Genomic DNA, 23,172 nt, shown 5'->3' with positions numbered 1-23,172 from the left:
TGTATCAATTTCGATTTAATTTCTTTTGTTTCTTCACACTTTTGTTCCGTCCACATTATTACCTTCATTGCATCTGTTGCTCATTTTGGTCGAATTTCGTTTTACTTACAAACCCTTGTTTCATTTAAATTTTCATCTGTCTTATTTTCACAATAGTTGCAATAGGTGTTTAGGTTGCATTTTAAATGTTTGTATGACGATTACTGCGCAAAAAAAAAAAAAAAAATGCACGTCTGGTAACAAATATACGTTTTTCACAACACTGTATAAATATAAATAGATTATTTCGTCTTTTATTTTTTAACTGATAGTCCAGAATTTTCAAATAATTGTATATTATAATAGATCAATATAATTAAATTCATATTCATAAAAATTCCAATTGGAAGAAGGATGATACAATGAAAAAATGAAACAAATGAAAGAGATCATATGGTGATGAAAATGATGACAAAGGAATGGAATTAAAAAATTACATTCATGCCAGTTAATTAAATTAAAATAATGACCGAATTAATTTCAATATAGATTTAAAAATAAAGAAAACTTCCAGCACCTGACGAGATGCGAAGTAACAACGTCCTGCATGCGAAGCTGTTACGCTATGCATTATAGCAGCATACAACCATGCTGTGCGACGTAACTTTTTTAACGCTACTGAGCGTCACACAAAATTCCAAATTTTTTTCTTCGTAAATTATTCACAAACGAGGGACCACCAGAGTGAATGGCTGCAGTGTGCAAAACGTGGGATCTTAAGATAAATCACCGTGTACATAGTTTTAAAAAATCGAACGCACCGCTGCAAACCTCTCCTTGTCAGCGGACAACATACAACTCAATTGTATAAGAGGCAGTCTAATGAAAACGAGTCAGGTCGAAAGGTAACTACACTGCTTGTTACGTCAAAAGTAAACGCCGTTAACTGTTAATACACTACTGGCCAGTAAAATTGCTACACCAAGAAGAAATGCAGATGATAAATGGGTATTCATTGGACAAATATGTTATACTAGAATTGACATATAGTTACATTTTCACCCAATTTGGGTGCATAGATGCTGAGAAATCAGTACCCAGAACAACCACGTCTGGCCGTAATAACGGCCTTGATACGCCTGGGCATTGAGTCAAACAGAGCTTGGATGGCGCGTACAGCTACAGCTGCCCATGCAGCTTCAACACGATACCACAGTTCATCAAGAGTAGTGAGTGGCGTATTGTGACGAGCCAGATGCTTGACCACCATCGACCAGACGTTTTCAATTGGTGAGAGATCTGAAGAATGTGCTGGCCAGGGCAGCAGTCGAACATTTTCTGTATCCAGAAAGGCCCGTACAGGACCTGCAACATGCGGTCGTGCATTATCCTCCTGAAATGTAGGGTTTCGCAAGGATCGAATGAAGGGTAGAGCCACGGGTCGTAACACATCTGAAATGTAACGTCAGTGCGAAAACAGCTGACCGAGACGTGTAACCAGTGGCACCCCATACAATCTCGCCGGGTGATACGCCAGTATGGCGATGACGAATACAAGCTGCCAATGTGCGTTCACCGCGATGTCGCCAACACGGATTCGACCATCGTTGTGGTGTAAACAGAACCTGGATTCATCCGAAAAAATGACGTTTTGCCATTCGTGCACCCAGGTTCGTCGTCGAGTACACCATCGCAGCCGCTCCTGTCTCTGATGCAGCGTCAAGGATAACCACAGCCACGGTCTCCGAGCTGATAGTCCGAGCTGCTGCAAACGTCGTCGAACTGTTCGTGCAGATGGTTGTTGCCTTGCAAACGTCCCCATCTGTTCATTCAAGTATCAAGATGTGGCTGCACGATCCGTTACAGCTATACGGATAAGATGCCTGTCATCTCGACTACTAGTGATACGAGGCCGTTGGTATCGAGCACGGCGTTCCGTATTACCCTCCTGAACCCACCGATTCCATATTCTGCTAAAATTGGATCTCGAGCAACGCGAGCAGCAATGTCGCGAGAGGATAAACCGCAACCGCGATAGGCTACAATGCGAACTTTATCAAAGTCGGAAACGTGACGGTACGCATTTCTCCTCCTTACACGAGGCATCACAACAACGTTTCACCAGGCAACTCCGGTAAACTGGTGGCTGTGTATGAGAAATTGGTCGGAAATTTTCTTCATGTCAGCACGTTGTATGTGTCGCCACCGGGGCCAACCTTGTGTGAATGCTCTGAAAAGCTAATCATTTGCATATCACAGCACCTTGTTCCTGTGGGTTACATTTCGCGTCTGTAGCACGTCATCTTCGTGGTGTATTAGTTTTAATAGCCAGTAGTGTACATTTATTGCATTGTGAGACAAGACGGTCAAGGCGATTAAGGGGAAAACGTTCGCGGTTGGCTACGGAACCGCCCATGATTGTTCCCGTGCGTGCACGTCTTCGTTCGAAGCAAAGCAACAGCCACGAATTTCTTTCTTCACGACTCCAAATGTATGGGACTCGCATGGGAAGAAATATGCACTGTACGTGTACGGCGTTTCCCAACGAGACCTCTGCAACGTTGTCGGTTCGGCAGCATTCTGTTGGAGCCTAACGAGCACTGACATGCAGCCAAGACTGTCCCCAGTATGCTGTGGAAGTTTCATTTGTTTTAATTTGTTGTCTACCGGAACGTGCCCAACAGTTATCTCAGTTATGACGAATGTAGGGACAAGACAACACCCAGTCCCCCAGGGGAAAAAGTCTCCGACCCGGCCGGTAACCGAACCCGGGCGCCATCACTTTACAATCCGCCGCGCCGTTCCAGGCGGACACTGGGAAGTTCCGCTGGGAAGCCCTTACACATGCTCCGTACAGTCCCGATCCGTCCCCCACACGATTTCCATATTTCTGGAGTTCCCAAGAAAGCCATTGAGCACCGTCGAAGAGGATTCAATCATGGACGGTTCCGTACCCAACCTCAAAGATTTTTCCAGAGTGAGATTTTCACTCTGCAGCGGAGTGTGCGCTGATATGAAACTTCCTGGCAGATTAAAAGTGTGTGCCCGACCGAGACTCGAACTCGGGACCTTTGCCTTTCGCGGGCAAGTGCTCTATCATCTGAGCTACCCAAGCACGACTCACGCCCCGTCCTCACAGCTGTACTTCTGCCAGTACCTCGTCTCCTACCTTCCAAACTTTACAGAAGCTCTCCTGCGAACCTTGCAGAACTAGCACTCCTGAAAGAAAGGATACTGCGGAGACATGGCTTAGCCACAGCCTGAGGGATGTTTCCAGAATAAGATTTTCACTCTGCAGCGGAGTGTGCGCTGATATGAAACTTTCTGGTAGATTAAAACTGTGTGCCGAACCGAGACTCGAACTCAGGACCTTTGCCTTTCACGGGCAAGTGCTCTACCAACTGAGCTACCCAAGCACGACTCACGCCCCGTCCTCACAGCTTTACTTCTGCCAGTACCTCGTCTCCTACCTGCCAAACTTCACAGAAGCCCTCCTGCGAACCTTGCGGAACTAGCACTCCTGAAAGAAAGGATATTGCGGAGACATGGCTTAGCCACAGCCTGGGGGATGTTTCCAGAATGAGATTTTCACTCTGCAGCGGAGTGTGCGCTGATATGAAACTTCCTGGCAGATTAAAACTGTGTGCCGTTTTCTGACACAAGTTAAAATCAAGTAACAGCACATTTCACAACAGGTGCAAGTATTTCGGGGATCGCGTTCAGCGTGCGTCGCGCAGTGCCTACCTTCAGTTCAGCTACGTTCGTAAACTGGAGCAGTGAACACGGCATGTTCCGGCGTAAGCGCGGGCACGCCAGCCGGGAGCGAGAGAGCAGAGAGAGCTGTGTAGAAGTCAGCCAATAGAACGCTGACCGACCGTTCTCCAGGGCGACAACGGGCCAGCAGCGGCCTCTGTGCGAGGAGGACATAAGCGCCGTGGTCGACCGGCCGATGAGAAACTTGAATACCAGCGACCTGAATAGAAGCGTCAACTGTATTACTTCACTTGTATTGGAATTGTGCGAGGATTGGAACTTAAATAGGGGCAACTATTTATTCACAACGGATGGAAAAGAGTTACATGTTTGCACCTGTTACTGTCCTTCAAAGTAGTCACCAGCGGTGTGCAGAACCCGTTGCGAGCGATGTGGAAGGCGTAGTGTACCGTTAGCAGAGCCTGTTCTGTTGACGGTACCAATGGAGCGGTCTACTGCCTGTGGAAACTGTGCATCAGTTCTGAAGCGAATGCCGCGAAGCCAAAACTGAAACACCAATCCAACGAATGGCGTCATTATGGGTCGCCGCGGAAGTCGAAAGTGCGTCAGAGCCCCAGCATGGTGAAAGTTATGGTGATTCCCGTGTACGACTGTAATGGTGTCTCGAACCGCGTGACCGCTACGGTCGCCGGTTCGAATCCTGCCTCGGGCACGGGTGTGTGTGATGTCCTTAGGTTAGTTAGGTTTACGTAGTTATAGGTTCTAGGGCACTGATGACCTCAGATGTTAAGTGCCATAGTGCTCAGAGCCATTTGAACCATTTTTATTCATACAGGGTATTTCAAAAATGACCGGTATATTTGAAACGGCAATAAAAACTAAAGGAGCAGCGATAGAAATTTGTTGCAATATGCTTGGGACAACATTACATTTTCAGGCAGACAAACTTTCGAAATTACAGTAGTTACAGTTGTGAACAACAGATGGCGCTGCCGTCTGGGAATCTCTATAGTACGATATTTTCCACATATCCACCATGCGTAGCAATAATATGGCGTAGTCTCTGAATGAAATTACCCGAAACCTTTGACAACGTGTCTGGCGGAATGGCTTCACATGCAGATGAGATGTACTGCTTCAGCTGTTCAATTGTTTCTGGATTCTGGCGGGACACCTGGTCTTTCAAGTGTCCCCACAGAAAGAAGTCACAGGGGTTCATGTCTGGCGAATAGGGAGGCCAATCCACGCCGCCTCCTGTATGTTTCAGATAGCCCAAAGCAATCACACGATCATCGAAATATTCATTCAGGAAATTAAAGACGTCGGTCGTGCGATGTGGCCGGGCACCATCTTGCATAAACCACGAGGTGTTCGCAGTGTCGTCTAAGGCAGTTTGTACCGCCACAAATTCACGAAGAATGTCCAGATAGCGTGATGCAGTAATCGTTTCGGATCTGAAAAATGGGCCAATGATTCCTTTGGGAGAAATGGCGGCCCAGACCAGTACTTTCTGAGGATGCAGGGACGATGGGACTGCAACATGGGGCTTTTCGGTTCCCCATATGCGCCAGTTCTGTTTATTGACGAAGCCGTCCAGGTAAAAATAAGCTTCATCGGCAAATCAAATGCTGCCCACATGCATATCGCCGTCATCAATCCTGTGCACTATATCGTTAGCGAATGTCTCTCGTGCACCAATGGTAGCGGCGCTGAGGGGTTGCTGCGTTTGAATTTTGTACGGATAGAGGTGTAAACTCTGGCGAATGAGACGATACGTGGACGTTGGCGTCATTTGGACCGCAGCTGCAACATGGCGAACGGAAACCCGAGGCCGCTGTCGGATCACCTGCTGCACTAGCTGCGCATTGCCCTCTGTGGCTGACGTACGCGGTCGCCCTACCTTTCCGGCACATTCATCCGTCACGTTCCCAGTCCGTTGAAATTTTTCAAATAGATCCTTTATTGTATCGCTTTTCGGTCCTTTGGTTACATTAAACCTCCATTGAAAACTTGGTCTTGTTGCAACAACACTGTGTTCTAGGCGGTGGAATTCCAACACCAGAAAAATCCTCTGTTCTAAGGAATAAACCATGTTGTCCACAGCACACTTGCACGTTGTGAACAGGACACACTTACAGCAGAAAGACGACGTACAGAATGGCGCACCCACAGACTGCGTTGTCTTCTATATCTTTCACATCACTTGCAGCGCCATCTGTTGTTGAAAATTGTAACTACTGTAATTTCGAAAGTTTGTCTGCCTGAAAATGTACTGTTGTCCCAAGCATATTGCAACAAACGATGTATTTATGTCGCTGCTCGTTTAGTTTGTATTGCCGTTTCAAATATACCGGTCATTTTTGAAACATCCTATTTTATATAGACCGACGCCAGTGGCCTCGGGGTACCCTGCTTCGGTAGGCTCGAGCTCAGTCTTGCATGAACCATCTCGTGTCGGAGTTGATAATGGGGATGAAATCATCTTCGGAAACAGGAAATCACGAATCCAGTCGCACAACTGAGACGATACCCCATAGTACCGCAGCTTGATTAGAAGTCGCTTGTGAGGAACGGTGTCGAAAGCTTTCCAGAAATCTAGAAATACGGAATCAACTTGAGATCCCCTGTCGATAGCGGCCATTACTTCGTGCGAATAAAGAGCTAGCTGCGTTGCACAAGAGCGATGTTTTCTGAAACCATGCTGATTACGTGTCAATAGATCGTTCCCTTCGAGGTGTTTCATAATGTTTGAATACAGTATATGCTCCAAAAGCCTACTGCAAACCGACGTCAATGATATAGGTCTGTAGTTCGATGGATTACTCCTACTACCCTTCTTAAACACTTGTGCGACCTGCGCAATTTTCCAATCTGTAGGTACAGATCTATCGGTGAGCGAGCGGTTGTATATGAGTGCTAAGTATGGAGCTATTGTATCAGCGTAATCTGAAAGGAACCTAACCGGTATACAATCTGGACCTGAAGACTTGCCCGTATCAAGCGATTTGAGTTGCTTCGCAACCCCTAAGGTATCTGCTTCTAAGAAACTCATGCTAGCAGATGTTCGTGTTTCAAATTCTGGAATATTCCATTCGTCTTCCCTGGTGAAGGAATTTCGGAAAACTGCGTTCAATAACTCCGCTTTAGCGGCACCGTCGTCGGTGACAGTACCATCGGCACTGCGCAGCGAAGGTATTGACTGCGTCTTGCCGCTTGTGTACTTTACATACGACCAGAATTTCTTCGGATTTTCTACCAAATTTCGAGACAATGTTTCGTTGTGGAACCTATTAAAGGCATCTCGCATCGAAGTACGTGCCAAATTTCGCGCGTCTGTAAATTTTAGCCCATCTTCGGGATTTCGCGTTCTTCTGAACTTCGCATGCTTTTTCCGTTGCCTCTGCAACAGCGTTCGGACCTTTTTTGTGTACCACGGGGGATCCGTTCCATCTCTTACCAATTTATGAGGTATGAATATCTCAATTGCTGTTGCTACTATATCTTTGAATTTGAGCCACATCTCGTCTACATTCGCATAGTCAGTTCGGAAGGAATGGAAATTGTCTTTCAGGAAGGCTTCTAGTGGCACTTTATCCGCTTTTTTAAATAAAATTATTTTGCGTTTGTTTCTGATGGATTTGGAAGAAATGGTATTGAGCCTAGCTACAATGACCTTGTGATCACTAATCCCTGTATCAGTCATGATGCTCTCTATCAGCTCTGGATTGTTTGTGGCCAAGAGGTCAACTGCTCGAAATAATTTTCGGAGAAAGCATTTAGAACAATCTCGAAAGACGTTTTCTGCCTACCACCGGTTTTGAACAAGTATTTTTGCCAACATACCGAGGGTAGATTGAAGTCCCCACCAACTATAACCGTATGAGTGGGGTATTTATTTGCTACGAGACTCAAACTTTCTCTGAACTGTTCCGCAACTGTATCATCGGAGTCTGGGAGTCGGTAGAAGGAGCCAATTATTAACTTAATTCGGCTGTTAAGTACAACCTCCACCCATACCAATTCGCACGGACTATCTACTTCGACTTCACTACAAGATAAACCACTACTGACAGACACAAACACTCCACCACCAATTCTGCCTAATCTATCTTTCCTGAACACCGTCTGAGACTTCGTAAAAATTTCTGCAGAACTTATTTCAGGCTTTAGCCAGCTTTCTGTACCTATAACGATATCAGCTTCTGTGCTTTCTATTAGCGCTTGAAGCTCAGGGACTTTTCCAGCGCAACTACAACAATTTACAACTACAATTCCGACTGTTTCTTGATCCAAGCACGTCCTGTAATTGCCAAGCACCCTTTGACATTGCAGCCCATCCCGCACTTTCCCTAGGCCTTCTAACCTAAAAAACCACCCAGTCCACGCCACACAGCCTCCGCTACCCTCACGCCGGAAGTTTGTACAGGATCCAACAGAACGCGTATTCATGACAGGCAAAGATTTTCCTTACAACGGTGGAACAGTTTCACACCTCCTACAGCATATTATTTTTTATCTCGCAGTACTTTTATGTTTTCACGATCAAATATGTATCACATGCAGCTATTAAACCTGAGATTGTACATAGATTACTTTCAGTGCAAATACAGGATGTCCAATTGATGGTAACCGGGCCAAATATCTCACGAAATAAGCGCCAAACAAAAAAAAATAAAAATAAAAAGAACGAAACATGTAAAGCTTCAAGGGGGAAACCAGATGGCGCTATGGTTGGCCCGGTAGATGGCGCTGCCATAGGTCAAACAGATATCAACTGCGTTTTTTTCAAAATAGGAACCCCCATTTTTTTACATATTCGTGTAGTAAGTAAAAAAAATATGAACGTTTAGTTGGACCACTTTTTAACTTTGTGATAGATGGCGCTGTAGTAGTGACAAACATATGGCTCACAATTTTAGACGAACACTTGGTAACAGGTAGGTTTTTTAAATTAAAATACAGAAAGTAGTTACGTGTGAACATTTTTTTCGGTTGTTCCAATATGATACATGTACCTTTGTGAACTTATCATTTCTCACAACACATGCTGTTACATCGTGATTACCTGTAAATACCATATTAATGCAATAAATGCTCAATGATTTCCGTCACCCTCTATGCATTTGGCAATACGTGTAACGAGATTCCTCTCATCAGCGAGAAGTTCGCCTTCCGTAATATTCGCACACAATGCGCTGACGCATGTTGTCAGGTGTTGTCGGCGGATCACGATAGCAAATATCCTTCAACTTTCGCCACAGAAAGAAATCCGGGGACGTCAGATCCGGTGAACGTGCGGGCCACGGTATAGTGCTTCGACGACCAATCCACCTGTCACGAAATATGCTACTCAATTCCGCTTCAACAGCACCGGAGCTATGTGCCGGGCATCCATCACGTTGGAAGTACATCGGCATTCTGTCATGCAGTGAAACATCTTGTAGTCACATCGGTAGATTATCACGCAGGAAATCAGCATACATTGCACCATTTAGAGTGCCACCGATAAAATGGGGGCCAATTATCCTTCCTCCCTTAATGCCGCACCATACATCAACCCAGCAAGGTCGCTGATGTTCCACTTGTGGCAGCCATCGTGGATTTTCCGTTGCCCAATAGTGCACATCATGCCGGTTTACGTTACCGCTGTTGATGAATGGCCGGCCGGAGTGGCCGAGCAGTTCTAAGCGCTACAGTCTGGAACCGCACAACCGCTGCAGTCGTAGGTTCGAATCTTGGCTCGGGCATGGATGTGTGTGATGTCCTTAGGTTAGTTAGGTTATGTAGTTCTAAGTTATGGGGGACTGATGACCTCAGAAGTTAAGTCCCATAGTGCTCAGAGCCATTTTTTTGTTGGTGAATGATGCTTCGTCGCTAAATAGAACGCATACAAAAAATCTGTCATCGTGTCGTAATTTCTCTTGTGCCCAGTGGCAGAACTGTACACGACGTTCAAAGTCGTCGCTATGCAATTCCTGGTGCATAGAAATATGGTACGTGTGCAGTCGATGTTGATGTAGCATTCTCAAAACCGATGATTTTGAGATTCCCGATTTTCTCGCAATTTGTCCTACTGATCTACGAATTAGCCGCGACAGCAGCCAAAACACTTACTTGGGCATAATCATTTGTTTCAGGTCGTGGTTGACGTCTCACTTGTGGCTGAACACTTCTTTGTTCCTTAAATAAAGTAACTATCCGGCGAACGGTCCGGACACTTGGATGATGTCGTCCAGGATACCGAGCAGCATACACAGCACACGCCCGTTGGGCATTTTGATCACAATAGCCATACATCAACACGATATCTACCTTTTCCGCAGTTCGTAAACGGTCCATTTTAACACCGGTAATGTATCACGAAGCAAATACCGTTCGCACTGGCGGAATGTTACGTGGTAGCACGTACTTATACGTTTGTGACTATTACAGCGCCATGTGTTACAAAGCGAAAAAAGTGGTCCACCTACAACATTCATATTTCTTTACGTATATACGAATATGTAATAAATAATGGGGGTTCCTAATTAAAAAAACGCAGTTGATATCCATTTAACCTATAGCAGCGCCATCTACCGGGCCAACCATAGCGCCATCTGGTTTCCCCCTTCAAGCTAGAAAAGTTCGTTCTTTGTAGTTTTTTCGTTTGCTGCTTATTTTGTGAGATATTTGGTGCTGTCACTATCAATGGAGCACCCCGTATATCCGTGGTACTGTTTTATGCAAGACGGAAGTAAAATAATGTAACCGCTGGCAAGGTTTTTTGTATTTTTTTTAAAATTACATCATAATGATGTAGAGTAAAATTATAGATGTCTAGTACTTTTTTTCCGGAATTTTTACGAGCATTTGCAATTACCACTGACGGATAATGCTGTGAGCCAGTGAGATGACGGTGGCTATGTTCGTGGCGGCCACGGCCGCCATAGTGTCGGTATTCGTTGCAGAAGCAGGTTCTGGCGTGCTGGTGGGGGAGTGTGCGTTACATGGAATGCGCGCGTGTTTCAGAGCGTGGCGGTCGCGATGCTGAAGGCGCTGCGCCGGCGGCCGGTGCGTTTCGCGGCGCTGGCCGCCGCCGTGGCCGTGGCGCTGCTGTGCCTCTACTACCGCAACATGGCCGCCGCGGGGGAGTCCCCGGCGCCGGCGCCTCTGGCGGCCGCGGGCCGAAGCTCGGCGCAGGGCGGGCCGCGCGAACCGCTGCCCCAGCAGCAGCAGCCGCCGCAGCCGCAGCAGCAGCTGCAGCAGCAGGGCGACGACCGGGAGGAGGACAACGAGGTGCTGGCGCAGCCGCCGGGGGCCGGCGGAGGCGAGCCGCCCCCCGCGCCACAGCCCCCGGAGGCGGACGACCTGCCCGACGCCGTCGTCAGCCGCGACAACTGCCCCGCGCTCGTCGTCGCCGACGCGGACGTCGACACCTCGGAGCAGTTCCGCAAATTCGAGTTCCAGGTGAGTCGCCCGCGCCTCTTCCCTTCTGCACCTCCGCGCTTCAGCACGCCGCCGTCGACGCAAAAAAGGTCATAAATTGTAATTTTTTTATTGAAGCCGCCAATAATAGGGCCATTCGCTGCTCCTGCCCTGTCACGTCTAACCAGGCATCCTTCATAATATTCATTACATTCACTACGATTAGCATCGTGTAAGTTACATATAATACAGGATCATACATTTCCATATTACAGTAGTCAGATATGAACACACAATTTACATTCCTCTATGAGAACTGCAGCAAGAAGAATAACTTCCCAGAACGTGCGCCTAAACTAGAAACGTCCAACAATTGGGCCCGCGAACCGCAGTCGGGGGCCCTACCCTGTATCGTTCATACCGATCGGTGTAGTAGGTTAGTCTCGGTAGTGACGTCATTTTCGGTTCTTTACCGAAATTCAGTAAGCTTCTGAGATTCGTTACCGAACGGTCCTCCCACCGATTTTACGATAATTGTCCCGAGAGGTTTTGGATTTAAGTGTCGGTGAGCTGTGGTTCATGTACACCTATAATTTGTTATTTTAAACATATTTAGAGGTTTTAGCTTTGGATTTAGAAACAGTGTTACTAAAGAATCGCCAGAGGACGCATCCGGTTGCTAAGTGAGTTCGTAATAGACACTTTTCCTTTGTTAGAAATATGGTTAGGTTAGGTCAGGTCGGGTTGTTACTGCCACGCCACGGCATCTGAGTAAATAAATGTGTGACGAGGGCCTCCCGTCGGGTAGGCCGTTCGCCGGGTGCAACTCTCTCGATATGACGCCACTTTGGCGACCTGCGCGCCGATGGAGATGAATTGATGATGATGACAAAACAACACCCAGTCGCTGAGCGGAGAAAATCTCCGACCCAGCTGGGAATCGAATCCGGGCCCTTGGGATTGACATTCTGTCGCGCTGAACACATTTTTTGCTTTATTTAATCGTTGTCTTTGCTCGTTGCCGACGTCACGTGACATACACTACTGGCCATTAAAATTGCTACACCACAAAGATCACGTGCTACAGACGCGAAATTTAACCGACAGGAAGAAGGTGCTGTGATATGCAAACAATTAGCTTTCCAGAGCATTCATACAAGGTTGGCGCCGGTGGCGACACCTACAACGTGCTGATATGAGGAAAGTTTCCAGCCGATTTCTCGTACACAAACAGCAGTTGACCGCCGTTGCCTGGTGAAACATTGTTGTCATGCCTCGTGTAAGGAGGAGAAATGTGTACCATCCCCTTTCCTACTTTGATAGAGGTCGGATTATAGGCTATGGCGATTGCGGTTTATCGTATCGTGACACTGCTGCTGGTGTCGGTCGAAATCCAATAGGCCGAATATATTCGTAATTTTTATCTGCTGCAAACTGTCGGCATACAGCCAGATGGAGACAATTTCGCACATTGTCACATTCGGGTTGCTACATAATCATCATTTACTTAATTTTACTATCGAAAGAAGGTTTTTATGCAAATATGCTGATCAAAGTATTTTAGCAGGTGTGCAACCTCACAAGGACGTATATATTTATACGGATATGGTGTCTGTTCTTTCGGACAGAAAGAGCAGACACCTTTGATGACCGGCAGCGGCCTAGAACGAAATAAGAATTACATTAATACCTTCAGCTGCCGGCGGTCGTTGATATATATCAACAGGAACAGGTAAAAATGTGTGCCTCTCCTCAGCCATGACCTTCGTCTTCTGTGCGGGTGCACACATATTCGCCGAACTCTTACGGGACTTTGTAAGAATGTCTTCCACGTGTAATGAGTGTGTTGGGGTGGGACACTAGGAATGCAGTTTGTGGACATACAAGGTGAGAAAGTGGGTCTCGCGGGAAGCGCGCCAGAGGTAAACCCCTGCAGTCGCGCTATCCTCTGTGTCCTCTGTGGCTCAGATGGATAGAGCGTCTGCCATGTAAGCAGGAGGTACCGGGTTCGAGTCCCGGTCGGGGCACACATTTCCAGCTGCCCGTCAGCAGCTGAAGGTATTAATATAATTCTAATTTCATTAAGGAGCAGCTTTGCAACGTCACTAATGAGACGTGGAAATTCTACCTGAGGAAAACAATGTAGACACCGTGGGCATAAAAAACAAAATTGTCCTTAAAAGGTGAATTACCCTAGACACCAATCAGTTACGTATGTACATGCACGGGGGCGCTTTCAACTAAAACAGCAAACAGTCTCAGAAACAAATGTAACTGTGGCAGAGTCCTGTAAACGTTGAGAAACCTAGAATGAGATTTTCACTCTGCAGCGGAGTGTGCGCTGATATGAAACTTCCTGGCAGATTAAAACTGTGTGCCCGACCGAGACTCGAACTCGGGACCTTTGCCTTTCGCGGGCAAGTGCTCTACCAACTGAGCTACCTATCCTTCTGAAAGCCACAATGAATTCTTCAAACCTCACGTTTTCTTTAACACCAATCACGTTAGGGAAATGGACAGTGATTTTTTTTTATTTTTTGAGAGAATTTGCCCCTCCTGCAGTACGTTTTTCTTTTTAAATGCCTCCTCATCAAATCTCAAAGAAGCAGTTTTTCAGCTTGCACTGTCTTACTGCGGCCAATGTGCAGTCAAGTCCAGTTGAAAAGCGAGAGCTGCTTTCCGTTCCAGATGTTCTGATATTCGTTGCTGCACTCCTTTCTCCTTCATGAATTCAACAGTAGCGAGCTTTGAATCGAAAATCGTTCCAAGCATAGCCGCAGACATAAACTGCACAGTTCGCGGTAATGTAAGGGGTGATCAAAAAGTTGCTGTTCGAAGCTGTACTGTTCAGAATCCATATACCATTCAGACAAAATCGCCTTGAGGATTGAGGCAATCACATGCTCTTCCGACAGCAGTCGTCAACCGATCAAAGTGTTTGGTAAGGGACCGAAGGTGTGATAATCGCATGGGGCGAGTTGAGCAGCCGGCCGCGGTGGTCTCGCGGTTCTAGGCGCTTCAGTCCGGAACCGCGCGACCGGTACGGTCGCAGGTTCGAATCCTGCCTCGGGCATGGATGTGTGTGATGTCCTTAGGTTAGTTAGGTTTAAGCAGTTCTAATTTCTAGGGGACTGATGACCTCAGATGTTTAGTCCCATAGTGCTCAGGGCCATTTGAACCATTTGAGTTCAGCACTACCGAACAAATTCTCGAGTGTAATGGATGAGCCTGAACCTGCCAGATTGACCTGTGTCGTGTCTCCAGTCATCACCGACACGGAACGTTATGCACCATTCCACAACGGTGAACCGTGAATTTACACTTTCAAAATCTTTTCTTAAGAATTTACTTTATTTACTAGCGATTCATCTAGAACATTAACACACATTAGTCACACTGTGTGAGCGCGGAAGTAGTTGCCAAAGGGTAACTGATGAAACCAATTAAAAATGTTTTTCAATAAATGGAAATTTCATTCCCAACAGATGTCCTTTTTTTTAAACAGATTTAAAATTATAATCAGAAACAGCACCCTGTAAATATCAAGTTACAATTTATACGGAGGGGGAAATAACATTTGTTTTTAATAGTATGAGCTTTCGGGCTGAGCACCTTGCCGCTCCCTTTTGACACGGCCACAGTGACGACCGCTCACAAGAGCCTCTCAAAGACTACACTGGTGCCAATCTGCAACACACCAGATTACCTTAAAGTAAAAGTTTTAACAACTCACACAAACACACAAACTATGCACCCTGTAAGAGGGATAGAAATGGTACAAACACTCTGTAACATTACAGGACATATTGGGACATATTGAAGTATTCTATACTGTAGACTTTTAGGGGATGTCGATACAGATATGGAAAATGTAAAGGGAAACTTTGGTGATGTTTAAATATTGTACTGTGTCAATATTAGGACATTTTGCACAGAAAGAAGAAAAATAGAATTAATGGAAATATATATTAGTGTTAGTAACCTATTTTCATTCAATTTTGTAATTATATTTCATTTTGTAAAAGAAAGACTCACTGTTTGCTGTAGCTCTGATTAATTGTATAAATTATCAGTTTTGAGCTAAATTATTTCGTATAATATGGACAAGATACTTTTAAAAACTCACCAGCTAAAGAGAAAGTCTGTAAATGAACGTTTAATGCACACTTCTGGAACTTTCTATGGAGAAATTCTATATTATTGATCGAAAAAATAGGAAAACTTGTGAAAACTGTTTCATAACCTGATTTCGAAAGACGATTTGTATCAAGAAATATTGCTAAAAAGATTTATTTACGTTTTGAAACACGATTTAAATCATTTTGCATATAAATAGTTGTTCTAAATCACTCTAGAAATATCCAGAATCAAATGTCAAGATATTTCTGGGAACATCGGTACAAATCTGGTGAAGGTTATCCAGAAGCTGGTAGAGAAATGTTATAAAATCTATTTGGAAATTATGCTTGTAAGAATTTATATGTACTGATCCTTTTACTTACTTTAATCTGTGCTAAAGTTCTGTAATGTCTAATTTAGTTTTAAGTCGTGAATTGCTATCGTATTGTAAACAAAACATTGTCAAAGACTCTCATTGTTTGGAAAGATATTAATACACCTAGGAGTTGTCAGTTGCCAGTTCAGTTCGGATGTGCAGTGCGGTTAGCTCGGAGAGTCAGTTGTTGAGTCTGTGAAGTCTGTCAGTTCTGTTTGTAAATAAACGTCTGTAATGAAGAATTACTTGTTGTCGTCAATATGAACTGAAGACCTTTTGCACGAAGCAGACACCTCCTAATGCAACGTTTTAATTTGGTTGAGGGAGCTGAAACGTTATAATTTGGTGGAGCAGCTGAAATATTATAACTCGCACTAAGAAATTATTTGCCACCGAAAGTGCAATTTCTTTTTAAAAGGACTCTTACGGTGGAAGGATGGCAACTTTATAAACATGGCTATTTAAATAAAATCCATGAAATTCAGACTTGCATAAAATGTGCAACATGCTCTGTATTACACATGTACCGCCTCGCAAGATGATAGGCGAGATAAAAACTTTTTTTTAGGAATTCGGCCTTTACACCGTAATTCTATAAATTCGTTAACACCGAATCCGACGAACGTGACCGAGGCAGCTATTAACATACGGCAGACAGACAGACAGACACTAACTGCCTAACAAATGCGAACGAGAGACAAAACCAGCAACTGGTGACGCGAGAAATTGAAATACACTCCTGGAAATGGAAAAAAGAACACATTGACACCGGTGTGTCAGACCCACCATACTTGCTCCGGACACTGCGAGAGGGCTGTACAAGCAATGATCACACGCACGGCACAGCGGACACACCAGGAACCGCGGTGTAGGCCGTCGAATGGCGCTAGCTGCGCAGCATATGTGCACCGCCGTCGTCAGTGTCAGCCAGTTTGCCGTGGCATACGAAGCTCCATCACAGTCTTTAACACTGGTAGCATGCCGCGACAGCGTGGACGTGAACCGTATGTGCAGTTGACGGACTTTGAGCGAGGGCGTATAGTGGGAGCGGACCGCAGCGACGCACGGATGCACGCCAAGACCGTAGGATCCTACGCAGTGCCGTAGGGGACCGCACCGCCACTTCCCAGCAAATTAGGGACACTGTTGCTCCTGGGGTATCGGCGAGGACCATTCGCAACCGTCTCCATGAAGCTGGGCTACGGTCCCGCACACCGTTAGGCCGTCTTCCGCTCACGCCCCAACATCGTGCAGCCCGCCTCCAGTGGTGTCGCGACAGGCGTGAATGGAGGGACGAATGGAGACGTGTCGTCTTCAGCGATGAGAGTCGCTTCTGCCTTGGTGTCAGTGATGGTCGTATGCGTGTTTGGCGCCGTGCAGGTGAGCACCACAATCAGGACTGCATACGACCGAGGCACACAGGGCCAACACCCGGCACCGTGGTGTGGGGAGCGATCTCCTACACTGGCCGTACACCTCTGGTGATCGTCGAGGGGACACTGAATAGTGCACGGTACATCCAAACCGTCATCGAACCCATCGTTCTACCATTTCTAGACCGGCAAGGGAACTTGCTGTTCCAACAGGACAATGCACGTCCGCATGTATCCCGTGCCACCCAACGTGCTCTAGAAGGTGTAAGTCAACTACCCTGGCCAGCAAGATGTCCGGATCTGTCCCCCATTGAGCATGTTTGGGACTGGATGCGTCGTCTCACGCGGTCTGCACGTCCAGCACGAACGCTGGTCCAACTGAGGCGCCAGGTGGAAATGGCATGGCAAGCCGTTCCACAGGACTACATCCAGCATCTCTACGATCGTCTCCATGGGAGAATAGCAGCCTGCATTGCTGCGATAGGTGGATATACACTGTACTAGTGCCGACATTGTGCATGCGCTGTTGCCTGTGCCTATGTGCCTGTGGTTCTGTCAGTGTGATCATGTGATGTATCTGACCCCAGGAATGTGTCAATAATGTTTCCCCTTCCTGGGACAATGAATTCACGGTGTTCTTATTTCAATTTCCAGGAGTTTATAAATTAGTTAACACCGAATCCGACGAACGTGACCGAGGCAGCTATTAACATACGGCAGACAGACAGACAGACACTAACTGCCTAACAAATGCGAACGAGAGACAAAACCAGCAACTGGTGACGCGAGAAATTGAAATATATAGCCTCACTCCGACTGACCCCCCTTGCCGAGCTGCGCAGACAGATCGTCGCGTGTGGACAGATGATTTGCACCAACCTGAGGTGTGTGCAAACGTGGAAGTTGGAGTTGGAGGTTTGACCGAAGCCTCTGAAATCTGAGGGTTCAAACCACATCTGCGCAGACAAGCTGGAGCGCGTGGACAGGAGGGCGCCGCGAATCTGGCGCCAAACAGCTGTTTGTTCAGTCTAGTGTTTGTATTTGTGCGCACAGGGCATTGAAATGGTCGATACTCGTCGGTGTTCTCGAGAGTTTGTAAGTGAATTCATTGGAATATATAGAAACCACCCGTGTTTGTGGAAGATTAAAAGTACAGAATATAGTGACCGAGACAAAAGGACAGCAGGACACAATGATCTAATTGAAAAATTGCGAGCAGTTGGCGCCTCGGCAAACAGAGAAACAGTAATTAAAAAAATAAATTCGTTGCGAACTGGAGAAATTATTTGCGGGTGGATGTCGAAACTTATAATTATCTCTTAAAGCCTGTAACCGCTCATATTATGAGAAAAAATACTTGTATGAGAAGGGCAATTTTTCCTCACCAACGGCTGGCGGTTACATTGATTCCTAGCAACAGGAAGGAGCTACAACGATTTGGAATTTTCAACTGCAATATCGAAACAAGCGTTGAGTAAAATAATACCCAACACTCGTGAAGCTATTTACGCTGTCCTGAAGGATGTGTTCATGAAGGCAAGCTAAGTAAATTAAGTCTGTCAGCGAACTATTTACCGAAAAGAGTTATCCAAAGTTCAGAAATCTAGGAGGTCTGGTGTAGGAGTAGATCAAGTATAAGAGCCAACGTTATGGTATTTTGATCTGCTTGGCTTTCTTAGTGATCAAGAAACGCCAAGACGAAGCAGGAGCACAACTGAAGATGAAACGGGAGTGTCAGTGTGCCAGGAAATGGAACGCGAGGTAATGCAAAACAAAACAGGTTCGCCCTGCAACTGTCGCGGTAAATGTACGTGAGAAAACTGCTTTCGCTTCAGCAGCCACTGTCTACCTCATTTTCACCGCTTTCTCTGTTTCCTGCGCTTGGTCTGATTTTTTTTTTTTTTTTTTTTTTTTTTTTTTTTTTTTTGCAACACAAGTTGCGAGCACGCACCACAACAGAACTGCCTCCATTTCTGTATTTCAAAATAACCGAATTACATTTTTGACGTTTGCGGGGAGCGTAGTCGCTTGCCACCGATACTTCTTTTCTACACTGACAGGTGGCGCGCGAGTAGCAGATTGGGGGGTTTGTGTCGTGCGAACACACCGCATTTGCAGCGATCTCTTCCATGCACGGACACCTGCGCCCGCGTCTGCGCAGACAGATCGTTGCGTGTGGAGCGGGCTTTCCGCGAATGGCGCACCATGTAGCGCGCTCGCTCTCCACAAAGCAATCCTTGCATACTAGAAATATTTATCTAGCGAAACGGGGAAGGGGGGGGGGGTTTGTACTGTCGCACCGTTCCTGTGCGATTACTGATGACCAATGTGCCGTGTCTGTCCGTAAACTCACGTTGTAAAATAATGTTTGAAATATCTGTCGTCAACTGAGCGGTTACCCACGTGTCTCAATATCGATGTGTTTTGTCAGTCGGTATTGAGTTTCGGCACTTGCGTGCTACGTGGTATGTTTCAGCCAGTGCCAGTCTTTTTGCCGCTCTCTGCCCCATACACACACACACACACACACACACACACACACACACGCGCGCGTACGCACTGTCGAAGTCAGAGAATTTAGAAAACATTTTCGTCCGTCACGTCACGTACTTTGCATTGGACCGCGCAGCGGTATCGGTCTACTGGGGCTGCGTGCTCCGGAGCGGCTGCATTTGACGTGATGCTCGGCGGCAGTTAGCGAGCTGGCATCCGACAGGACCGGGCTTCGGTCCGGAGCGCAGATACGTCATCGCGTATCCGCGGCCACTGTCACGTGCAGTAATTGGGCGCTTCCCCCCTGCTGACAGATGTAACTGCGCTGCAGCGCGAACCCCTCTTTATTTGACGTGCTGCGAGCTCGCTCCACCGCCGCTGCTGCTCCCCGTAACATAATGATGCCCTCGTGTGAAACAACACTGCACGATCGTAATGACCCGTTGTAAAAAAAAAAAATTGCTGTTTTAGAAGAGCGCGCCGCAGCGCGTGGTGTGAAGCTGTCGCCCTCCGTTTCTGGCGGTGGCGCCGCTGTGGCGATCGCAGCTTCGGTGTCTCCCTCTGGGTGGGAAATGGGGAACAGGTGGCCTGTTCACGTGCATTTAAGGGGCGCTGTGAAGAGTAGGCTGAAGTTCGAGAGATTAGTCAGGAAGAATCAATACGCTAAGAAGTGGGATACGGAAATCCTAAGGAATGACGAGATACGTTTGAAGTTGTCTAATACTATAGAAACAGCAATACGGAATACCGCAGTAGGCAGCACAGTTGAAGAGGAATGGACGTCTCTAAATAGGGCCATCACAGAAGTTGGGAAGGAAAACATAGGTACAGAGAAGGTAGCTGCGAAGAAACTATGGGTAACAGAAGAAATACTTCAGTTGATTGATGAAAGGAGGAAGTACAAACATGTTCCGGGGAAGTCAGCAGTACAGAAATACAAGTCGCTGAGGAATGAAATAAATAGGAAGTGCAGGGAAGCTAAGACGAAATGGCTGCAGGAAAAATGTGAAGACATCGAAAAAGATATGATTGTCGGAAGGACAGACTCAGCATACAGGAAAGTCAAAACAACCTATGGTGACATTAAAAGCAACGGCGGTAACATTGAGAGTGCAACGGGAATTCCACTGTTAAATGCAGAGGAGAGAGCAGATAGGTGGAAAGAATACGCTGAAAGCCTGTATGAGGGTGAAGATTTGTCTGATGTGATAGAAGAAGAAACAGGAGTCGACTTAGAAGAGATAGGGCATCCAGTATTACAATCGGAATTTAAAAGAGCTTTTGAGGACCTACGGTCAAATAAGGCAGAAGGGATGGATAACATTCAATCAGAATTTCTAAAATCATTAGGGGAAGTGGCAACAAAACGACTATTCACGTTGGTGTGTAGAATATATGAGTCTGCCGACATACCATCTGACTTTCGGAAAAGCATCATCCACACAATTCCGAAGACGGTAAGAGCTGACAAGTGCGAGAATTATCGCACAATGAGCTTAACAGCTCGTGCATCGAATGTCTCTCTTTGGGGGATGAACGTTTAGAGCCGGCAAAATAAGAGTCTTGCCACTCCTCCAGTAAGAGAAATCTAAACATATGGAGTGAATCTGACATCCCCTGTCGATAGCACTCATTACTTCATGAGTATAAAGAGCTAGTTGTGTTTCACAACAACGATATTTTCTGAATCCGTGCTGACTATCTGTCAATAAATCGTTTTCTTGTAGGCACTTCATAATGTTCGAATACAGTATATGTTCCAAAATCCTACTGCAAACCGACGTTATTGATATTGGCCTGTGCCGCGCGGGATTAGGCGAGCGGTCTGGGGCGCTGCAGTCATGGACTGTGCGGCTGGTCCCGGCGGAGGTTCGAGTCCTCCCTCGGGCATGGGTGTGTGTGTTTGTCCTTAGGGTAATTTAGGTTAAGTAGTGTGTAAGTTTAGTGACTGATGACGTTAGTAGTTTTTCCCATAAGATTTCACACACTTGAACATTTTTTAAATACAGACCTGTAATTCAGCTGATTACTCCCACTTCACTTTTTGGTTTTCGGTGTGACTTGTGCAATTTTCCAGTCTTTAGGTACGGACCTTTCTGTGAGCGAGTGGTTGTATACAATTGCTAAATATGGAGCTACTGTATCATCATACTCTGAGAGGAATCTCAACGGAAAAGTTACTGGCCTTATGTCGCGTTCTGTGATGTTCTTTCAACATTTCACTTGGCGTGCTTTTATCATGTATGGAAATGACGATCGTACTGAGCCGTGGTAAAAAAATTGCTGTTTTGAAGAGCGCGCCGCAGTGTGTTGTGTGAAGCAGTCGCCCTCCGTTTCTGGCGGTGGCGCCGCTGTGGCGGTCGCAGCTTTGGTGTCTCCCTCTGGTGGGAAAGGGGAAAGGTTGCAGGTTGCCTGCTCACGGGCATTTAAGGGGCGCTATGAGCTGGCTAGGGGGTGGGAGTGGGGGGAGTCTGGTCAGTTGGTCAGCCGAGTCAGTGTGGGGCAGTCAGTGTCTGTCTGTCGTCGGAGTACGAGTATGTCTGTCGTTTGGATCAAACTTTAAGCCAGAAAATTACTCTTGCCACTCCTCCAGTAAGAGAACTCAGCTAGTGGTCGCCCGGTCGGAGCTGAGTTCCTGCATCTGCGTCTGCGCGTTAGGCAGCCCGTCTGCTCGAGTTTGCTCGGGCAGTGGTCACTGGCGGTTGGATCGGTGGGTTGGTCGGTCGCGCACTCAGACACGAGATGACTTGTCCGCCTGGAGCGTCGGCGCGTGTGAGGTCGCCACGTGAGTCCAGAGGGCCGCGCCGTATAGCGAGGGGTAGTGGACGACAGCAGCAGGAGTCGACCCACGACCTGTGTCTGGCCGGCGCGAGCTGCGACGCCGTGAGGCGGGAGGTCGGCGCGCCTTCCTGCGTCCGTTGAAGCGGCTGGCAGCGGGCGGTTCAAGAGAGCGTTGCGGGTGCTGCGCCAGGACGAGAAATCGTTGTTTATTGGAAGTTAAAAGACTGGTGATATGCTCTTCATTTACTTGTTAAATTCTACTTGTTATCTTGGTGAGGTCACCAGTCGCTTTGTTTTGGCGTCGTCCCACCATTCTTCTCCGTTTGCCCACCCGCGGGAAGGTGGTTATTTGTGAATTGGGTGGTCCGCCCCTTGTGGAGTAGGGGCGGGTTAGAGCAACCTGCGGTTCGGGTTGTTCGGTAATCTCCCTATCAATGTACCGTATGTTAGTAGTTTGTCGGATTTGGTGTGGTAACAAATTTATTGCTTGGAGTGTAATGGCCTAATACCTGAAATATTATTGCCTATGACCTTCAGAGGCGGTATCTGTGTACTGTAGAGCATCTTAACTATTGTTTGGCCAACCTTGTAGAATTCTGTATAAGATTGCATTTCATGGGCTTTTATTTAAATGGCCATTTCAGTATATAAAGTTGCCACCCTATCGCCATAACACGTTCCTTAGAAGTTAAAATCAAGTTGCATCATCTTTGGTGGCAAGGTTAATATTTTAATTGTCAGTGTTTTTTCCATTCTTCCTACTGGGGGTGCATAGTTTGTGTGCTTCTGTAAATTGTTAAAACTATGTATGGTGTGTTGCAGATTTGCACCATTGTAGTCTTTCAGAGGCTGTCGTAACTACGGCCGTGTCAAAAGGGAGCAGCAAGTTTCTCTGTCCGAAAGCTCATACAGTCAAAAACTTGTTCTTTCTGT

At 46.5% G+C, this 23,172-nt stretch overlaps 1 protein-coding gene across 2 annotated transcripts in view; it reads left to right on the top strand.

Moving 5' to 3' along the window:
• The window catches only part of LOC126295334 (alpha-mannosidase 2), a 923,615-nt gene that overhangs the window by 225,716 nt on the left and 674,727 nt on the right, over positions 1–23,172 (top strand). For both annotated transcript variants that reach the window (XM_049987803.1, XM_049987802.1), the window contains one exon: positions 10,702–11,139. In XM_049987803.1, coding sequence (XP_049843760.1) covers positions 10,717–11,139 — 423 coding nt within the window. In that variant the 5' untranslated portion in view covers positions 10,702–10,716. The remainder of the gene's footprint in view (positions 1–10,701; positions 11,140–23,172) is intronic.

The sequence above is a fragment of the Schistocerca gregaria genome, chromosome 11 (genome assembly GCF_023897955.1).
Source record: "Schistocerca gregaria isolate iqSchGreg1 chromosome 11, iqSchGreg1.2, whole genome shotgun sequence".
In the NCBI taxonomy this organism is placed as follows: Eukaryota; Metazoa; Arthropoda; class Insecta; order Orthoptera; family Acrididae; genus Schistocerca; species Schistocerca gregaria.
Note: the sequence above shows the minus strand (reverse complement) of the source record. Positions and strands in the feature narration are given on the sequence as shown.